Consider the following 20,003-nt stretch of genomic DNA (forward strand, 5'->3'; position numbering starts at 1 on the left):
ACATGAGCAATAAACCCCAATCACCCCGTGGATATAAACCTGCACCAGCTCAATCCGATTGGAGCGCCCTTAATTTCCCATTAAATCACCAGGTGCCATATTTTTGGTTATATGGTTACCACCTAGTGTAGTAAATGGTTTCCTGGTGTACAGGAAACCATCTGGCCTGTCACTCAGTGTAGAGTCATCCATAGACAGAAAGAAGAGGAAGGAATGAAGGAAAGAAAGACGGAAGAGGAAGGATGGAAAGACAGAATGAAGAGAGAAAAAGGCAGGCACCCAAGAGCAACACTACATCAGGTGAGTGGATGGTGAGTGCCCCCTCAAATAAAAATCTCTTTGGAGTGAAGTTCTTAACAACTTTTACAAGATTTCCTTCCATCAAAGGTGAAGTTCAGAAAATTGTGAAGATGGCACATAAAGTTGAAAGGGAAAGTTTTGAAGATTAACAAAGAAGTTGAAGAGCTGTTGGAGATGCAAGTAAAAGATTGTGTTATTGAAGACCTGAAAGAGCTTGTGAAGAGTAATGATGATGAAGAGGAGGAGAATGTCACTTGTTTTTAAGCCTATGATTAACAGTACTTAATATTTGGAAATATATTTGATTTTAGAACCCAAATTGACAGATAGACATTATGTGGGGGACCATCTGAGAAGAACAAGCAAGTTACTTGCAAAATTCTACGTTCAAGTCGTACCGTATCATTTATAAAGACTCCAACATGCGTGCGTTGGCCATGGTCACCTAATGGCGGCTGTCCATGCCGCTCAACCCCTGACAGCCTCCCTATTCAGTCCCATATCCCTCAAGGTACACTTTATGATCTCATCTCAGGTCTTTTTCAGTCTACCTCTTGCAGCGGTGGCTCAATCGGTAGAGAGGTGGCGTGCGGTCCTAACGGGCCCAGGTTCAAATCCCGGCTGGGGCAGGGAACAGTTTAAGGATTTGAATTTCATTAAATCACACTTTACTGATCTACCAGAAGACCCGCCGACATGTCGTAAAAATACCCCCGCTAATACCAATACACCAGTCCTGTATGAGACAGCCCTAGCATGTATTCAATATGGACGGTGGGTGTTAGCGCCGAAGTGGTGACATGTATAGGTGTATGGTATGTAGGAGGACTGCTGGGCCTTGATAGCAGGCTGTGAAGCCTATGCCCAGAGTCGGACACATAAAAAAAAAAAAAAAAAAAAGCCCTACCCCTGATGTTCATATGTTTAACCACTAATCCTCAGATGTTGGCCATGGCTGTCATAAAACAGGTGTTCTGGTTGGCTATGATGACAGCGATAGTTGCTTTGTGTTCCCTGCCAGCTTTCAAATGCCTGCCCATTAACTGTAATGCCCAGTGTGTGATGTAGGTTTATAGGAGGCAGGTGAGCTACACTGCCAGTCTTTCATGGGAAGCAGGAGGGGTAGGAGCAATGATTTCCGAATCCACATAGTCCAATTTGCCAGCCACCACAAGTGGCTACCTGGCCCCCACCACCTTCACCCCTGCCTTGCCTCCCACTCATGCAAGGGAGAGGACGAATAATAGTTAGACTGATGGAGTTTTAGAGGTGACAGAGTCGTCGTTATCGAATGGAAAGATGATATCCGAGAATGGGAGTTACTTCATAGAGTGTAAAATGACATGTGCTGGCCACCCTTTACAGTCCCACCAGTTTCCATCCCATCGTAGCATTTGCACCTCACCATTCTCACACCTCCATCCACATTGCCCCAGCCTGACACTTCATGGGTGTGTGGAGAATTGTAACATATATAGTGTAAATTTTTACATAAGACTAAAAAAAGCAGCTTAGAGAAATAAAATTTCATTGAAGAGAGCAAGTGTTTATGAAAAGAATGACTGATATTCATTTAATGAAGGAAGAATGTAGAAAAAATATATACATACTGTATGTACAGATGATAAAGAAAACTACAGATAAGTGTTACAATATTAAAAAATTTATATATTTATGATAAGCTTGTTTTGAAGTAAAAAATTAGTTAAATAAGTGCTTTCAAAAATAAAGAAAGATTCAGTGAAGAGAATAATTGTTTACAAAAACTGATATTTGTTTAGTGAAGTAAGATTGTAGGAAAATGTATATGTGAGATGTAGAAGATAAGGAAAATCAAAGATAAGTGCAAACCTGAGTAAATCACCCAAGGGGATCAAGTGGCATCATGGAATGTGATTAGTTTGTAGGGTAGAGAGGGGGAAGTAGCCAAGGCCATGAGTAGAAGGTAGGTGGATGTTGGCTGTGGACAGGAGGTTAGTTACAGGGGTGGATCAGCCAGAGTGATTGTCAGGAGGGATTGTTGACATAAGCTGTTTTGGCAGGGAAGTGCAGATGGATACAGTGGTATGGGTGTGTGGGTGTGCTGGTTAAGGAATCATTGGTGGAACATCATGAATAATTCTGGTGAATAGAAGGATTATAGTAGTTACAGTTTTGTTCAGTAGGCTGTCAATTTCATTAAAATCAATGTATGCTTCACAGGCTGGCTTGGATGATGTAGAGAAAGATAGATTCTGAGATGACTTAATATGTGTAGTAAATGGTATGGAGGAGGATGAGATTGTAGTTTGGGGAAGACACTTATATGGTCATGTGGGTGAAGCATCTCAATATGGAGGTGTGCATGGGGGATGCACATGTGAGACGAGGAATACGGAAGGGGAAAGGATACTCGAGTTTGGGGAGGCGGTGAACATGATTGTGTGCAGCACACATTTTAGGTAGAGAAAGAGTAGGTCGATTGCCTATGAGTCCGGTGGAAATAGTAGCCAGACTATATCCTGGTCAGGAGGGTTGATAGGAGGTTGGTAAAAGATGTTAAAGTTATAGGGAGTGAAGAGTGTGTGCAGCATCACAGATTACTGATATGTGACATGGTGCATATCCCCTAAATGCTGGGCTGTCTATAACACAGTCGTTCTTTCACTATGGGCATTTTTCCAAAAATAGCCTGTTTTCAAACCTTAATGTCTCAGAAACTAAAGTAGTTAGGGAAACGAATTAAAGACCATACTACTCAACAACTCTTCTTCTTGCGAAAGAAAATATCCACAGGTCTGTAGGTTGTTGCGTCAGTGAGTGAGGACGTGATGGAGAAGAGTAATTTTTGGCACACGAAGCAGTATGTGTGCATGCGGCCCCGATTTTGGCTTCCTTTCAAAATGGTAACTTCTCCATTACTAGATAACTAGACACAGTGGTGTCCAAGGCATGCCCTGTGGCACAATCACTGAGTCCTTTCCTAGTATCCATGGAAAGAGGCTTGGCAGGGATGGTTGAGACAAGGTGCCCACTTGAGGCAGGAACAGAATGGGATTAGAGGCGTAAGAAAAATTGTCCTACACCTGGCAGTTTCACAGAGACGACTGAGGTATGTTTGCCTTGGGTGGGAGGAGTCATGCCCGAACTTTTGGTGACAAGCTCAATTGGCAACCACTTCAGACTGTGTCTCAAAAACAATTGTGGTTCCTACCAGCACCCAGTGACCTACCACTCCCTCTTCTGCATTGGTCCATACCTACACATGGCTGTTAAGGTTGAAGGAGTGGGTGGTGAAGAAGAGGACCTGTGCGCCTAGAAGGAAAATAAGGAAGTTGAAAAACCAAGCAGTAAGGGATGCCTTCTGTAGGGAGACGAATAGTGTGATGGCTGAACAGGGAGCTGTTGACAGAAGTGCTAATGAACAGTATAGAACTCTCAACAACAGTCTCCTGAGAGTTACTGATTCAGTGTGTGGAGGGACAAGGGAGATCTGCAAGATTTAAATTACAGTAACATGGTTATGGGATGAGATTGTAGAAGCTGCAGTTAAGGAGGAAAGAAGTCTTTTTCCAAGAATGGAAAAAGTTTGGTAACAAAGAGGAATACTTGGCTGCCAACCACGAGGCTAGAAAAGAGGCATACAAGACAAAGTCTGAGTCTCAGACACTTTTACCAGATAACCTAAATAGAGTTGAAAGGAAGAATATAATATTTAAGGTGGAAAATGAGCTGAACAGGGAAAACAGGGATCTCACAGGTGATCTTTGCATAAAGAATATTGAAAAGATAATGGTAAACGGTGAGGATATTAAAGAAGCCTGGAGAGAGCATTATAACTGGTTTCTGAATGAGGAGTTTGATTGGAACAGAGAAGGTTTGGAGTCACCCGATCCAGTGTTTGGCCCTCGGCCTTTGATTGACTTTGCTACTGTGAGCAGGGCAATAGGCCAGGTGCAGTTGAGGAAGGCAGCAGGTGTGTCTGGGTTGACTGTTGAAATGCTGAAGGCCTTGGGAAACACAGAGTGGGGTTAGTTAATGATTAGATAAATATGAATATATATGAGTGTGTTGCCTCCAATGACTGGCTGAAGAGTGTGCGAGTGTGATTGCAAATATGTACAAGGGCAAGGGTGATGTCTTGGAAAGAGGAAATTATAGAGACAGAAAAGTCTTGGACCAAAGAATGAAGGTTATGGAGGGAGTTCAAGAAGGTATGATTAGAGAAAGAGTGAATGTTGATGAGATGCAGTTTGAGTTTATACCAGACAAAGGGACCACTGATGCCATATTCATTGATTGACAGCTTCAGGAAAAATATATAGGAAAGAAAAGGGATCTGTACTTTGTTTTTCTTGATTTGAAGAAAGCCTTTGACAGAGTCCCAAGGGACGTGGTGAAGCGGACAGTCAGAAAGCTTGGGATAGAGGACTCACTGTTTAGAGTGGTTATGGCTATATAGCCTATGTGGGTACTCACACCCAGGTGAGAGTGAGTGGAGATTTAAATGATGAGTTTTCTGTGAATGTTGATGTGCATCATTGGTCAGTTGTAAGCCCCTTGTTGTTTATCATGGTGCTTGAAGCCCTCTCACATGACTTCAGAAATGGGCTCTCATGGGAGATGTTGAATGCTGATGATTTGTTGATTACAAAGAATGAAAGGGAAGTTGAAGAAAGATTTAGGAAGTGGAGAGATGGTATGGGGCACAATGACACGAGAGTATCATCATTATCATCATGATCATCAACATGCGGACCTCCTTCCCACCCTAAGGCAGGGTGAGGAGAGGCAGTGTCCAGACAGCCTAAGTTTGCCCAAATCAATGGGCCACGATTCCATTCACTCATCATTCAAGCCCATGGAATCCTGGCTCCATCAGATAGGCCCCCCAAAATTTTCTCTACGTTCTCTGGTAGAGTCATTCCGAACGCTGTCACATTAAAAGGGGTGCCAAATCCCTGGTTATGCACTTCTTCGGACAAAATTCATCCAGCCATCTCAATCTCTTGTCAGCCCCTTAGCCTCACCAACTTCCATACCTCTCATCCTCACACACTCATCCACTATATCCCTATACCTTCCTCTTGGCCTACTTCACCTCCTTCCCCCTTAGTATTCACTCAGATATACCTTTTCACCACACTTGTCATCAGTTCTTTCCACATGACCAAACAATCACAGTACACTCTATGATTTTGGTGTTCACAGACTTCCTCACTCTACATCTTTCACGAATCACTTTATTCCGTATCCTCTCCACTCTCTGTACTCCACATACATTCCTCAGTAGTCCCATCTCCACTGCTCATACTCTTGACTTTTCATTTTCATGCCACACAATAGTCTCACATCCGTATGTTAAAGTTGGCACTAACACTCCTTCATGTAAGCTTCGTGCAGCTGCAACACTCAAGTCCCTGTTTTTTATCAAGGCCTTCATAGACCAGCTACTTTCCTTCCATGTGTTACTCAGCTTTCCACTTTTCCTCACTTTTCTATCACTGTACCAGGTATTTGAACTCTCTCACCAATTCCAGTCTATCGCCATTCACTGTAACATCACACTGGGGTCATCTTCTCCCTTGGTAACTATCAATTTACTCTTTTCTACATTTACTCTCAAGGCACAACACTCACAGACATCTACACAACTCTGCACTAGTCTACCAAGCTCTTGTCTGGTATTTGCAAGTAGCACTACATCATCAGTATACAACCCATATCTCTATCACAACCTTCTCCTACCTTGTCTCCTCCACCCACATCCACACCTCCCCCCTGTTCAGCAGCATCCAACACACATTGTACATACAGCATTAACATTCTTCAGATAAATATAGATGTCATAAACACCAAAAAACAAGAACTCACACAATTCATCAAATGACAAAACATTCACGTTACCATCTTACAAGAAACAAATCTACGCAGAACACAAAAAACACCTACATTTCATAATTTCACCACCATCAGACAAGACCTGGCCGATGGCAGTGGCGGTGGACGCATCACCCTGGTACACCAATCCATCAGCTTTTCAGATACTAGTGCACACACAAAATCACTTCTCACTCCATATGACACCACAACAGAAATAGTCAATTAAAATATGCATTGGCAACAAATCACACATAACAATCGCCAATACATACATTCACCTCCAATCATCCCCCACAATACCACACAATTACTCTCCTCAAATACACCCCATCCCTATCATACCTAACATCATCCTGGATGGTGATTGCAATGCCAAGGCGTCAGCCTGGCATGTCAACAACCCTGATGCAGACAGAGGGCTGGTACTGCAATCCCAAACAGATAATCTTTTCATCCTCAGCAATCTCCATCAACATACCCATATCCTACGCCAAGCCCTCTTCATTCCATCATCCCCAGACATCACCTTTTGCTCCCCAAACCTCGCCCCCACAACATCCTGGAGATTGGTCAAAACCCTTGGCTCTGACCACCTCCCAGTCATCATGACAACCAAAACCAGAATCAGCCCAGCTGGCCATAGACACATGTACACTAATTATAAGAGAGCCAACTGGGAGGCCTTCACAACTGACACAGAACAACACTTTGAAACATTAAACAGTACACCCATCGCAAACATCAACACCATTGTGCACACTTTCAATGGAGTTATTTAATACGCAGACAAAGGACACATCCCTAGAGCAACAGAAAGAGACACAATCCCAACTTCACACCAGAATTTCAAAGCCTCATCAGTCAACGCAACAAACTACAACACTCTCCAACACCACATACACAAGACATTGCACAACAAATACAAGCACTCAACATTCAGAGAAATAATAAAATATCAGAGCAGGAAACACTAAATTGGGATAAATATCTACAAACACTTAATCACAAAACAAACACCACCAGACTCTAAAAAAGACTGAGCAGCATCACACTTTCCAACAGCAACACTCCACAATCACATGCTGCCATTACAACAACAGACACCATAACCTCAAACAAAAACAAGCAAACACTCGTATCAATCACTTTTCACATATCGGCCATCTAAACCACCATCGTGATGACCGATGTGTCATCTGACGCAAGAGACAGTTCCCAACAGACCCAGACTTGGCACCCTTCTTTTACAGCCAGACCAAGCACATCATTAGCAATCTCAAGTACCCACTTGCCTGTGGCCCACACAGCATAAGCAACATGCACCTTAAACACCTTGGACCGCAGGCACACAAGCACTCACCAGCATATCAAACTACAGCTGCTCACACAACATAATACCCAACATCAGGAAGCATGGTATTATCATCACTATCCCCAAACCCAACAAAGACCCCACATTACCTTCCTCACACTGTCTCATCACACTGCTCTGCACCCCCATCCAAAGTCACAGAACAACTGGTACTACAACTAGTTACACCTCACATCACCCTAGCCCGATCACAACATGGTTTTAGGCCACTACACTCCACAAACACTCTTCTTACAGACCTTACTGAAAGAGTTTTTGATGACATAGATTCAGGTAGCCGCCACACAGAACACTCCTAGTCACATTAGACATTAGCAAAGCATTTGATGCCATCCCCTGCCACAACCTCACAAACAAAATATTCAACACACACATGCACAATAACACAAAAAGATGGCTGTCAAACAATTAGCAGGCAGATGTGCACGTGTAACATTTGCCGGTCAGTCTTCAAACATCAGAAACTTCACAAACAACGTCCTTCAAGGATCTGTTTTGTCCTCTACACTCTTTAACCAATACATGCATGACATACCCACACCCCACACACCACATATACATATAGCTTCCTATGCATACAACATAACACTTACATGTACACACCAAAATGCAAACAGCTGCACACATCCTCCAACCTTACTTCAGCACACTACACAAATGTTTCACCACAAATGGACTCACAATAGCCCCAGCCAAATCTACAGTGACCCTTCTCACAAACTGGACAGCAGAACATAGTCACATTCCATACCTTACTATAAACAACACCTCCCTACCACACACTCACACACACCCAAAATCCATGGTGTAACATACGATACTTCAGTGTCATTTAAACAACATATCACAATCATTAAAAACAAATTAACACCAAGACTCAATGCCCTAAGGTCACTTGCCTATACAACATTTGAACACAACAAAGAAACCACCATCACAGTTTACAAACAATACAATTATACGTTCAGTGATGAATTATGCAAACCCTTCTTGGGCTTCTAACCTCACTAAAACACACTGCAACACTCTACAGACCATACAGAACAAGGCCCTAAACATAATCACAGGCTGCACAGCTACTACACCTACAGACCACCTACACCAAGAAACCAAAGTCCCCAGTCATTTAGACATGAAAGGCACACAAATTCTTGCTGCAACCTCCACAAACCCACGTCATCCACTACACCATGTGGCAGCACATCCACACATGCCAGAGAATATCAAAACAACACCCAGCACATGATATCATACACAAATACAAAACCCTCGATATAACGAACTAATTGGGGGGAGCGGTGGGTCGTTATATCCGAAAGTTCGCTATATCCGACGGTCGTTTTTAACTGAAGGATTACCGACCCAAGGCCCCTATATCTGTGGAGTCATTCGGTCCTACGTGCGCAACCACAACTTACTCTATGAAGTTTAACATGGAGAATTCAATGGTTTATGTAGTTTATACAGTACATATACAGTAAACAGCATCCTGTATGAAGTTATACACATAAGTACAATGTCTATAATGTAATATAGTACTGTTACAGTACGCTTACCATGCCAGGGAGCGAATTTCCGCCGGATATAGCGACCTTCGATCACTCGCTATATCCGGCGGAAGTTCAGTCTGGAAATGGTGGGTCATTATATCCAAAGTTCGCTATAAAAGGGTTCATTTTATCGAGGGTTTACTGTACTGTCACCTCTGCCCCTTTGACCGCCTCAAAACAGCTTCCAGAAGCATATCCATGCTCAAATCACTTGCCGCTCCATTCAGTGACTCAAAGACAACACACAGCTGCATGCATGGCCTCCTGATATCCACCCTCCTGAATCCTACCTCCCTCATGAGGACAGGGTCCACCTGGCCAGGCTGAGATGTGGGCATCATCCAGCCCTCTTGAGCTATCAAAAGAGGTTGGATGACTCCATCGTTGATGCCTGTCCAGGATGCAACGCAGCTCCCCATATTATTAAGCATATTATGGAAGACTGCATTGCACACAATTGCCTGCACCAACAACACAACATACACTCCATGAGAGCTCTGTGGGAAAGCCCGGTCTCGGCTGTGGTCTTCCTTAGGGGCTCAGGGCTGTTTGGCCAGACTTCCTAGGGAACAACAACTGCTTCTACTACTACAAATATGAGATATTCTATCCATCATCATTCATTACCAATGCCATCCCTCTTTCCATTGCTCATGTGTTTTTACTTCTATCATCTCCCTATCCACATACTGTATATATATATATATATAGTATATATATATATATGCATGTATATACAGTGGAGCCTCTATGGTACAGTGGTAAAGTGTGCGTTTTCGTACACTGAAGAATGAGGGTTCGCGCCCCGCCAGGGTGATAAACTTTGGGAGGGTTCTTCTGGCCACGTACTGTGTTGGCGGACACAAGGGGTGCTTTGGTTGAACCAGTGTCGCATACTATACAGTATGCTTGCACCCAGTCGGCTTGCGCGGGCCAATTACACTTGGTTCACAGACTACACACACACATGCAAAGCCACTCCAACACTACAAGTACACTTACAAGCACTTCTCACTCTACATACAATCTCTACCAGACAGCCTAAGCCACTTGTTAGAGATACATTGGCTGTATCGTCCCCACATCGGTTGGGATAGGCCGGTCCTGCAGTGGACACTCAAACGGCTGATGAGATGAGAGATGGGATGAGATATATACAGTAATCCCTTTAATATCCAGATGTCCAATAACCGGACACCCCACTTCCCCGGACATTTTGGGCCTGGGCCTTCAGGACCCAAAAATGGCCAAAAAACGTAAAAAATCCAAAAAAAAATCTGATATTTTTTTTCACCCATAATCTGAACTAGGTGCATGGTGCCGAACAGCTGTGTTTACCTGCGGCCCCTTCCTTCCTTCCTCCCCTTCCCAGTTTCGCCTAACTACCATCCTGACTAGGTGCTCATCACAATGGATGCCGCACGTGCTCGTTTTTGTGAATAAACGGTGAATAAACCGCAATACCTCGCCACTAGACTACATGGGAATTTACAGTGTTGTGCAGTGTTAAGAAATTAGAATTTAGAGTGCAAAGGATTAAGTGCAGAGTGCAAACTGGCAGTTGTAACTGGCATGGCGCAATTAAGAACAGAATGTGCAATATCAAACAATTATAACTCACAGTGCAAAGATTTAAGTGCAACACAACACTGGATTACTGTATGTGCTTCAAGAGCATTTTCATTGTTGCCAGAACCTTAGATGAGGCAAGTTAATCTTCATAATGGCCATGGACGTGCTGTAAGTACCTTGTACACTGCTAAATATTTTCCATTCTCACTTCTAATTCCGCATTCTCTGGTTCCTTTTCATTTATTTCATGCTTTATGTCCCTTAATTGTGTGAATGGGGTCTTAAATATGTGCTATGCATGTCCGGTAGGGAGTTATTTAGGTGGCTTTCAAAGTTAGGCCGGGTTAGGGTCCCTAAGTACCAGTCCAGGAGGCAGGGTCCCAGTATCCAGACAAACCCACTTTCCGGACATGCCTTTGGCTGTATTACATCGGATATTGGAGGGATTATTGTACAGTATATATATTGAACAACCCTGAGGACATCGCACAACCTTACAACCTTGTTGCTTGCTCACATTGATCGTGAACCAATCATTTAGATGCCCATTTACCCTTACACATGCTTCTCTGTCATCATAAAAGCTCTTGACACCACCTAGCAGCTTAGCATCTACACCGTACATCGCAAAACCTTCCACAGTCGTTCTCAGTCTACTTTGTCATATGGTTTTTCCAAATCCATAAATGCCATAAATACCTTAGTTCTTCTCACACACGTTCTTCACTATCAGTCATCTATCTATCTATAGCCTGACGCCCTAATCCCGCAAAGGGTGGCCGCAGACAAAACGCCTCCAAGTCACTCTGTCACCCACCATTTGACTACCCTCCCCCCAACTCACTCCCCCCTCCCTCATATACCTCTCAACTCCATCCCTCCACCTCATCCTCGGTCCACCCCTCCCTCTCCCTCACTTACATACATCTTCTTAGTCAGTCTTTCATTCTCCAATCTCTCCACATGTCCAAACCACCTCAGTGTATTTCTCCTAATCTTCTCAACCACATCCATATCCACCCCACAATGTTCCTTCACTTCTTCATTCGTCAACCTGTCCCTCCATGTCACTCCACATGCTCCTCTCAAGTAACTCATTTCTACTGCTCTCACTCTTGACTTGTTCCCCTCTTGCAGGGTCCACGCCTCGCTTCCATACATCAGGGTAGGGATCACAATACTATCATGCAGTGACTTCTTAACTATCAGTCATATTGCAAGTACAGGTAACTCGCACGGAACACGATCTCACGGAACGCGCTCGCAATTATACATGGTAAGGGCTGGGATACATATAAGACAACGTAAGATTAAAGAACCATTATGAAAACTACAAATTAACGCAGGAGAGGCCTTTGAAAGATCAAATCCTCGAACGTCACCGCAGCGCGCGGTTTGTTTTGATTACGTGATGATCTAGGCGGGAAATTATTCAGTGAGTGAGACATTCCCGAGTACAGTAGCACAGTATTTGTAAGTTAAATATTTACAGTACTGTACTGTTCTGGTAAGTTTATGTGCAACTTAAAGTACTATTAACCTGTCACGTCCCGACCACTTTCGCACCTCCCACACACCCCAGTCCCGACCATTTTCGGAAAAATTTTTTTTTTGGCTAAAACCTCCCCTTTTGGTGAGAAACATCGAAAATTCATAGAGGTTTAAAATACTCGATACAGGTAGGAGTACCTCCTAACCTTACAGGGTTTTCTATCAGGCTGGCTGCAAAGAAAACGAGTTCTATGGGAGGATAACTATTCCACACCACTCCTAAACGGTATTTATTTATTTATTTGGTACGAATTTATATGTAGTACAAGAATATATTGGTTTTCAAACAGTAATATAGGCATTATAAGCATTTTTTCACTCACTAACTCATCACCATTCGTGACCTTCTTTTCCCACATTACCTGATCATCATTTCTGACTGTTTCTTCCTCTAATGCTATGTAAACTTTGTCCTCCACATTGTCATCGATTGGGAAATCACCCTGGCCCTGAATGTCTTTATTGGCCAGGTCACTGGTAACAGGTGAATTGCCGAGACATTGGCGTGCGGGGGGGGGGGGGAGGTTATGCAGTGTAAGGCATTGTCCCTGCTTGGCATCTTGTAGAGGAATAGAGGAAGGTGTCCCGTGTATACATACGAAAAATCACGCTCGAAAATTGAAAATTGTGCAAATTAGGGACCTTGCAATTGCAAAACATACCAGTACGTCGACGAGACTGGCAAATGCAAAATGTTGCAACGTACCCATATGTCGATGGGACGTCTCGGGTTAAATAATGTTAAGGCAAGAAATAAAGTCTTATAATCAGTTTACCTGATAGGCATCAGAATATTGGCTTTTTTATATGTTCGTTTTTTTCCACAGTACTGTACAGTATTTGTAAGTTAAATATTTACTGTTCTCATATGTACTGTACTTGTAAGCACTTAAATAAAGTTAAATCATTAAATAAAGCCTTGTAACTAGTTAACCCGAATTATATGATTACCCATGATCGGCGTCAGAATACTGTATTGCCCTTTTTGTTTGTTCGTTAAACTCTTACTGTACTGCTTTTCTACAGTACTGTATTTGTAAGTTAAATATTTACTATTCTGGTATGTACTTGTAAGCAATTAAAGCATTAAATAAAGCCTTGTAACCAGTTAACCTGATTTATATGATTACCCATGATCGGCGTCGGAATATTGCCTTTTTTGTTTGTTCGTTAAAGACTTGCTGTACAGCTTTTCCACAGTACTGCATTTCTAAGTTAAATATGTACTGTTCTGGTATGTACTTGTAAGTTAAAGCACTCAAAAAAGATAAAGCATTAAATAAAGCCCTGGTACCAGTTAACCTGATTTATATGATTACCTATGATCGGCGTCGGAATGTTTCCTTATGTTTACGTACAGTATTTGTGTGTTGAAGTTTTGCTGCGGAGTACTGTATTTGTGAGTTATAACATTAAATAAACCTTCTAACTACTTAAAGTGCTTTCTAGTGATTACCAGTGACAGATAACAGCAAAACAACACATTAGGGGGGTCTAGGGAGCCAAATATGGAGTAGTTTAAATATACGCGATTTCGCACCTAACACGGCACGGTAGGAACGAAACCCACGTGTTCCGTGCAAGTTTCCTATATTTGATCCACACATCCTTGCCACTCCTAAAGCCATCCAGTTCGTCACTTACTAGGACTTCTGTTATCTCTCTTACTTTCTCTATAATAATTCTTCCATATACCTTCCCTACAACACTCAATAGACTTATGCCATGAAAATTCTTGCACTCACTTCATTCACCTTTACTTTTATACGGGGGTACAGTCACTGCCTTTTCCACTGCACTGGCACAGTTTTGCTCATCCATGCCTTCTTACATATCTCCAACAAGCACTTCATTCTGCCCTCTCCACAACACTTAATCATCTCTGCATATACCTCATCAACCCCAGCTGCTTTTCCATTTTTCAGCCACTTCACAGCGTTCCGCACCTCTGCGAGTGTCACATTTCCTGGCACTGCATTCCTTCTCAGTATACCCCCAAAACCAATCATGTTAACAGTCGCTTTGCTCTCTCCATTCCCGTTCATCAGACTTTCAAAATATTTGTTTCATTTGGTCCTTACTTCATCCCCATGGGTTAATAATCTACCACTTACATCCTTCACACTTTCACATTTCTTTCCACTGCCACTTCTGCATTTCCGCTGCCACATCTGCATTTCCGCTGCCACATCTGCATTTCCGCACCTGTTTCCAGAATAACTTCCTGTTTTCAGAGTACTTTACATTGATTTTTCTTCCTAGATCATCATTCACCTTCTTTTTCCTCTTCACAAGTCTCTTTACTTGCATCTTGATCTCAATATATTCATTTCTTATTTCAGCTGAACTCTAGCCACTTCTTCATCTTTTCCTCCACTGCTCTCTTAACTTCTTCATCCCACCATACCATACCATTCTTCTTTGTTGTTACTCTTGCCACACCACACACCACTTTAGCATTCTTAACTAAGCAGTTCTTATACACATTTCACAAGCTGACCAGATCCATTTCATTCCAATTCACTGATTCTAACTCTTCTCCTACTTTAGTCCTGTATTCATCTGGCATTTCTTTGACCCTTAGCTTCTCGACTTTCAGTCTCTTTCCCTGACATCTCCTCTCTCTCTTGGTCCACCTCACTCCTCTCAGCTTGATCTTGCACACAACAATCATATAATTTGACAAACCACATCTTCCTCTCACTGCCCTCGTATCAGCAACACTACCCAGCATTGATTTCTTTACGATCACGTAATCAGTCAGGCTCCTTTTCAACATGATCTCCATTCTCTCTATACCACATATATTTATACGCATCTTTGTGTTTAAAATAACAATTACAAATGCACAACCTTCTTTCCTGACACATGTCCTTGAGTTGCATCCCATTATCATTCTCTCCTGGTACTCCATAATTATTCATTATATCCTTCCCAGTGGTAGTAGGTGGTGGCGACCATTGTCCACTCACTTGATGTAGTGCTACCTACTTCTTCCTTCACCTTTATCACTCTTTTTTCTGTCTGTCCCCTCTCTTCCTATTTCCCACCATCATCTACTCACTTGATGTTGTGCTGCATACTTCTGCCTTCACCATTATCACTCTTTTTCTGTCTGCTCTCTTCTGTTCCTATTTCTCCCATCATTTCTGTCACATTTTATTACTCCTCTTTCCATTTCAGGTGGCTTTACATTGAGTGACAAACCTAATGGTTTCCTATAAGCCAGGAAATCATTAACAACTCTGGGTGGTAACCATATAACCAACCCATACGTGTTCCCTACATGTCAGCAAGTGGGTTGGCAGAGGGTTAGTGCCCCTCCCTGTAAAATAACTAACTCAAAGACTAACGGCCACCCCGTACGGGATTATGGCATCCGGCGATAGATAGATAGATATCCTTCCCAGGACTAGTGCCTACTCTTCCATTCATATCACCCATTAGAATCACTTTATAACCTGTCGGCATTTCTCCTACTACTTCATCCAGCTCATCCCAGAACCTGTCTTTTTCTGTCTCGCTTCTGTCATCGCACGATGCATATGCTACAGTGACTGCCACTTTCACTTTCTCAGACATGAACTTGACATACATACATCCCGAGCTGACACATTTGTAATCTCTCATTCCTCTCTGCCACACTTCATTCATCAAGAAAGCAACTCCTTCCTTGCATCTTCCTTGCCCATTTATGCCCGACCTTGCACACTTTACACTCTCCCACTCCTCCACTTCACACCCTTTCATCTTTATTTCACACAGTGCCATCATGGCATATCTTGCACTCATCAGACATTCACCACTTTCACCCTCTTACTTTCCTCATTCACACCTCTCACATTCCACATGGCCATGCAAATCTGCCCATTTGGTTGGGGCCCTGGGCAAGTATTGGGCCCTCTGAGGCACTCCAAAACGTTTGCCATAATTTAGTGATTTTAGATAGAGGTATCTGGGGGACACTTAACCCGGCCAGAAACCCCAGTTATATGGTTACCACCCAGCATAGTAAATGGTTTCCTTGAGGGTAAATGTAGATACAACAAAGGTGATGGTATCTAGGGTTGGTGGTAATACTGTCAAAGAATAGAGAGTGTGGCCATGTGTGGTTTGCCACAAGGGCATGGATAGTAATTCCCTCTTGTGCAGTGTTTGTGATAAGTGGGTGCATAAGAGATGTGGTGGTATTAAAGGTAGACTGTGAGGTAATGGTGATTTCATGTGTGTGGTGTGCCAGGGAGAGCATGTAGAGGCTGTCAAGTGTGAAAGGATTTATCTTGTTGGTGAGTCTCTTGAGTGTGTGGAATAGTTTTGTTAATCGGGAGACATGTTAGGTGCTGGAGGGGGGGCTGGAACTAGTGCTGTGGCTAAGGTAAGGAAGGTTGGAAGAAGTTCAGGGAGCTGTTGTCTCGTCTGACATTGAGAGGGCTCTTTCTGTGTGCCAAGTGACCTTTGCATGCAGGATGTGTTGGGAGTGTAATGCAGTATGGTATTAAGCCCTGGGCAGTAAAGAAAGAGGATATTCGTAGGCTGAAATGTACAGAAGTGACAGTGATTAGGTGGATATGCAGTGCTTCCATGAATATGAATCTTTGGGGGTCTAGGTTATGACTGAAGAGTTGAGAGGAAGGATGGGACTGGGGTGTATTGGTGTTGTGATGAGGAGGGGTAGATTGAGATGGTGTGGGGATGTGGAGAGAATGGGATGACAAATGGATGCAGAAAGTGAAAAGTGTGAACATTGAAGATGGGGTTATGAGACGAAGACTGAAAAAGACCTTGGAAGAGGTCTTAGAGTGTTACCTCAGGGATCAAGTACTGAATAGGGAGGGTGCAGGAGATCTAGCAGCATGGAGAGCTGCCATTAGGTGACCAAGGCTGATGCATGCAAGCATCTTGGATCCTTCATAAATGAAACAAAGCAAACAATAACCATCAGTATATACATTTGTGATATGCCTGTTGTGAAGTAAGAAGTTAGCTAAATTAGTGTTTTAGAAAATAAAGACAACTATGGATGTAAGAAAACAATTTCAGGGATAACAGAAGTGATCTAACAGAACAGAAAAGTTACTCGCAAGAATGTAAACGTGGCCTTTCAAGGCAAGTAATGTATAATATGCCTTGGAACTTCTTTTCTCTCTTTGCCATGCTTGCAAGGGATGATGATTCATGTGACAGTGGCAGAGAGCAGTGGATAGGAGTGTCATGTCCAAGTGGGACAAAGGGGAGCATTAGCGAGTGCAAACAGGGATTCTCCATTTGACCCAGGCAGGTATGCAGCCTGCAAGCCACACCTATCGACTCGCGTGCTCACGACACAGCCTTCTGCCATCCCTCAAATTGCCTCCATTCATCACCTTCTACCTTCGCAACACTACTATCAAGAGACCTGGGGACTCTTGAAGTGAAGAGAGGAAGGATTGGTGAGTATTTTGATCATTAGCTGAAAGTTCTGTAGTTACAGAGCTGTAACTGCTTGAGAACAGCCTACTAAAAAAATATATATATATAAATAAAATGCATATGGGAAGGGCTTAGCTTGTATGACCCCTTGGACTTTTGGGCTTAAGCAACACATCCTCTATGAATGTTGAGATGTTGTTGTACACTGATTCATAGTGTTAGGCAGTTGTAATGCAGTAATGCCACTAGATGCTGTATTCCTTAAGATAAGACAAAACAAATTATTTATGGAGGTTAGGTTAAGTTTTGACAGGCTTATCATATTTTGTGTTTTTCATTATTATTATTGTTATTATTATTATTATTATTATTATTATTTAGTGGTAGGTGGGGGCACTCACCATCCACTCGCTCGATGTTGTTGTGCTCTCGGGTGCCTGCTTTTTCCTCCCTTCCCTCTTTTCTTCCTCCCCTTTCTGTCTTTCTTTCCTTCATTCTTTCCTCTTCTTTCTGTTTACCAGTGACTGCACTGAGTGACAAGCCATATGGTTTCCTGTACGCCAGGAAACTACTATGCTGGGTGGTAACCATATAACCAAATTATGGCACCTGGTAGTTTAGTGGGTAATTAAGGCGTTTCAGTTGAATTCAGCTGGTGCAGGTTCATATCAAAGGGTTGGTTGGGGTTTATTGTGCACATAATCCCACTCAGGGATGTGTGAGGCTGGTCACCCTCATCTTAGCCCCGAGCTCCTATGTTCCTCATGGGGCAACACAGGATTAGATGATGGTGATGATGATGATGATGATTATTATTTTTGTTATTATAATTATTATTAGTATTAGTATTAGTATTTAATATTATTATCATTTTTATTATTATATTTTATTTTTATTATTATTATTATTATTATTAATATTATTATTATTATTATTAGTGGTAGGTGGGGGCTCTCACCATGCACTCACTCGATGTAGTGCTGTTTTGGGTGTCTGCCCTCTCCCCTCTTCCATCCTTCCTCTTTTGTCTTTCTTTCCTTCACTCTTTCCTCTTTCTTCTGCCTACGGGTGACATTACACTCCCTCTTCCATCTTTCTTTTCTTCATTTTTTCCTCTTCCTTCTGCTTCAACACTGAGTGACAAGCCAAATGGTTTCCTGTACACCAGGAAACCATTTACTATGGTGGGTGGTAACCATATAATCAAATTATGGTGCCTGGTGATTAGTGGGTAATTAAGGTGTTCCAATCGGATTGAGTCTGTGTAGGTTTCTATCCAAGGGGTGGTTGGGGTTTATTGCCCAGGTAATGCCACTCAGGGATGAGTGAGGTTGGTCACTCTCATCTTAAATGTCAGGACCAACTTGCCTTGCCCCGGGTTCCTACACTCCTCATGGGGGTGACATAGGATTGGATGATGGATGGATGGATGGAATAATATTGTTTAAATCATCATACCATAGTTTCTCTGTACCTTCACTTTGAGTTGGGATAATTGAGTAATTTGTAAAAACAGTGGGGAATGGGAGTAGCATTAGCTATCACGGTCTAAAATATAAATTACCTTGCAGCTCTTGGGGCCGAGGGGAGCAGTGATGACATGCAGTGTGTGAACATCTCTTGTCTAGACACCATAGAAGATGACCTGCCCAGATATCCACTCAGGCTTATGGGTCAGTCCACACTTGTTGTGTAACTGGCAAGGAAATCCCAGCTCTTAAAAAAAGAAATGTAATAAGTAAAATATAGATTGAGAAAGAGGCAGAAAATTTAACTACTGTTTAAAGGAGAAATGTCATCATCTCCAGTGCATTGTCTCTCCATGGAACTCCCTAACAGAACTGCCTTCTAGTTAACCGTGTTCTAATACTGTATACCTGTCTCCCTCTCATGCTGTGATCATCCTCTTCCTTCTCTTTCCACCAATATACAATAAATTCTTAATTATCCAGTGTAATTCAGCAAGCTCCTACACTGGTTATTGCAGAATGCCAGAAATTGTATAGTACCACCCCATCGGCCGAACATTTGATGTCAAGCCGGATAATGCGTTACTGTCTCAGCCCTCTGTCCTTGAAATTTTCCCTTGAATAAAAGACGAAGATTAATCATAAAGTAGAGTACAGTATTGTTACAGTACAGTAATGCAGTATGTAGTGCACAATATAATCACCTAATATTAGCATCAGTGGAGGGTTAAGTTGTACACCATGCAGTACATTACAGTGCACGTAATCCTGTGTGGTCTAGTGGCAGTAATGAGAGAGAGAGAGAGTGAGTTTTACGCCAGGTACCCCTTTTTTGGATAAGGGCTAAGGCGTTGCCCCTGGGTAGAGGACTTTGGTTTGGAGCGTGTAGCATTTTATGACCGGATGCCCTTTCTGATG

General features: G+C 42.6%; 1 protein-coding gene across 1 annotated transcript in view; it reads left to right on the forward strand.

Moving 5' to 3' along the window:
• Positions 1 to 20,003, forward strand: part of woc (zinc finger protein without children) — a 125,329-nt gene that overhangs the window by 25,659 nt on the left and 79,667 nt on the right. The window contains exon 3 of the mRNA XM_080283384.1: positions 19,188 to 19,289. Coding sequence (XP_080139510.1) covers positions 19,188 to 19,289 — 102 coding nt within the window. The remainder of the gene's footprint in view (positions 1 to 19,187; positions 19,290 to 20,003) is intronic.

The sequence above is a fragment of the Coenobita brevimanus genome, chromosome 97, assembly GCF_032717465.1.
Source record: "Coenobita brevimanus isolate Jiangsu-jjx chromosome 97, ASM3271746v2, whole genome shotgun sequence".
Classification (NCBI taxonomy): domain Eukaryota; kingdom Metazoa; phylum Arthropoda; class Malacostraca; order Decapoda; family Coenobitidae; genus Coenobita; species Coenobita brevimanus.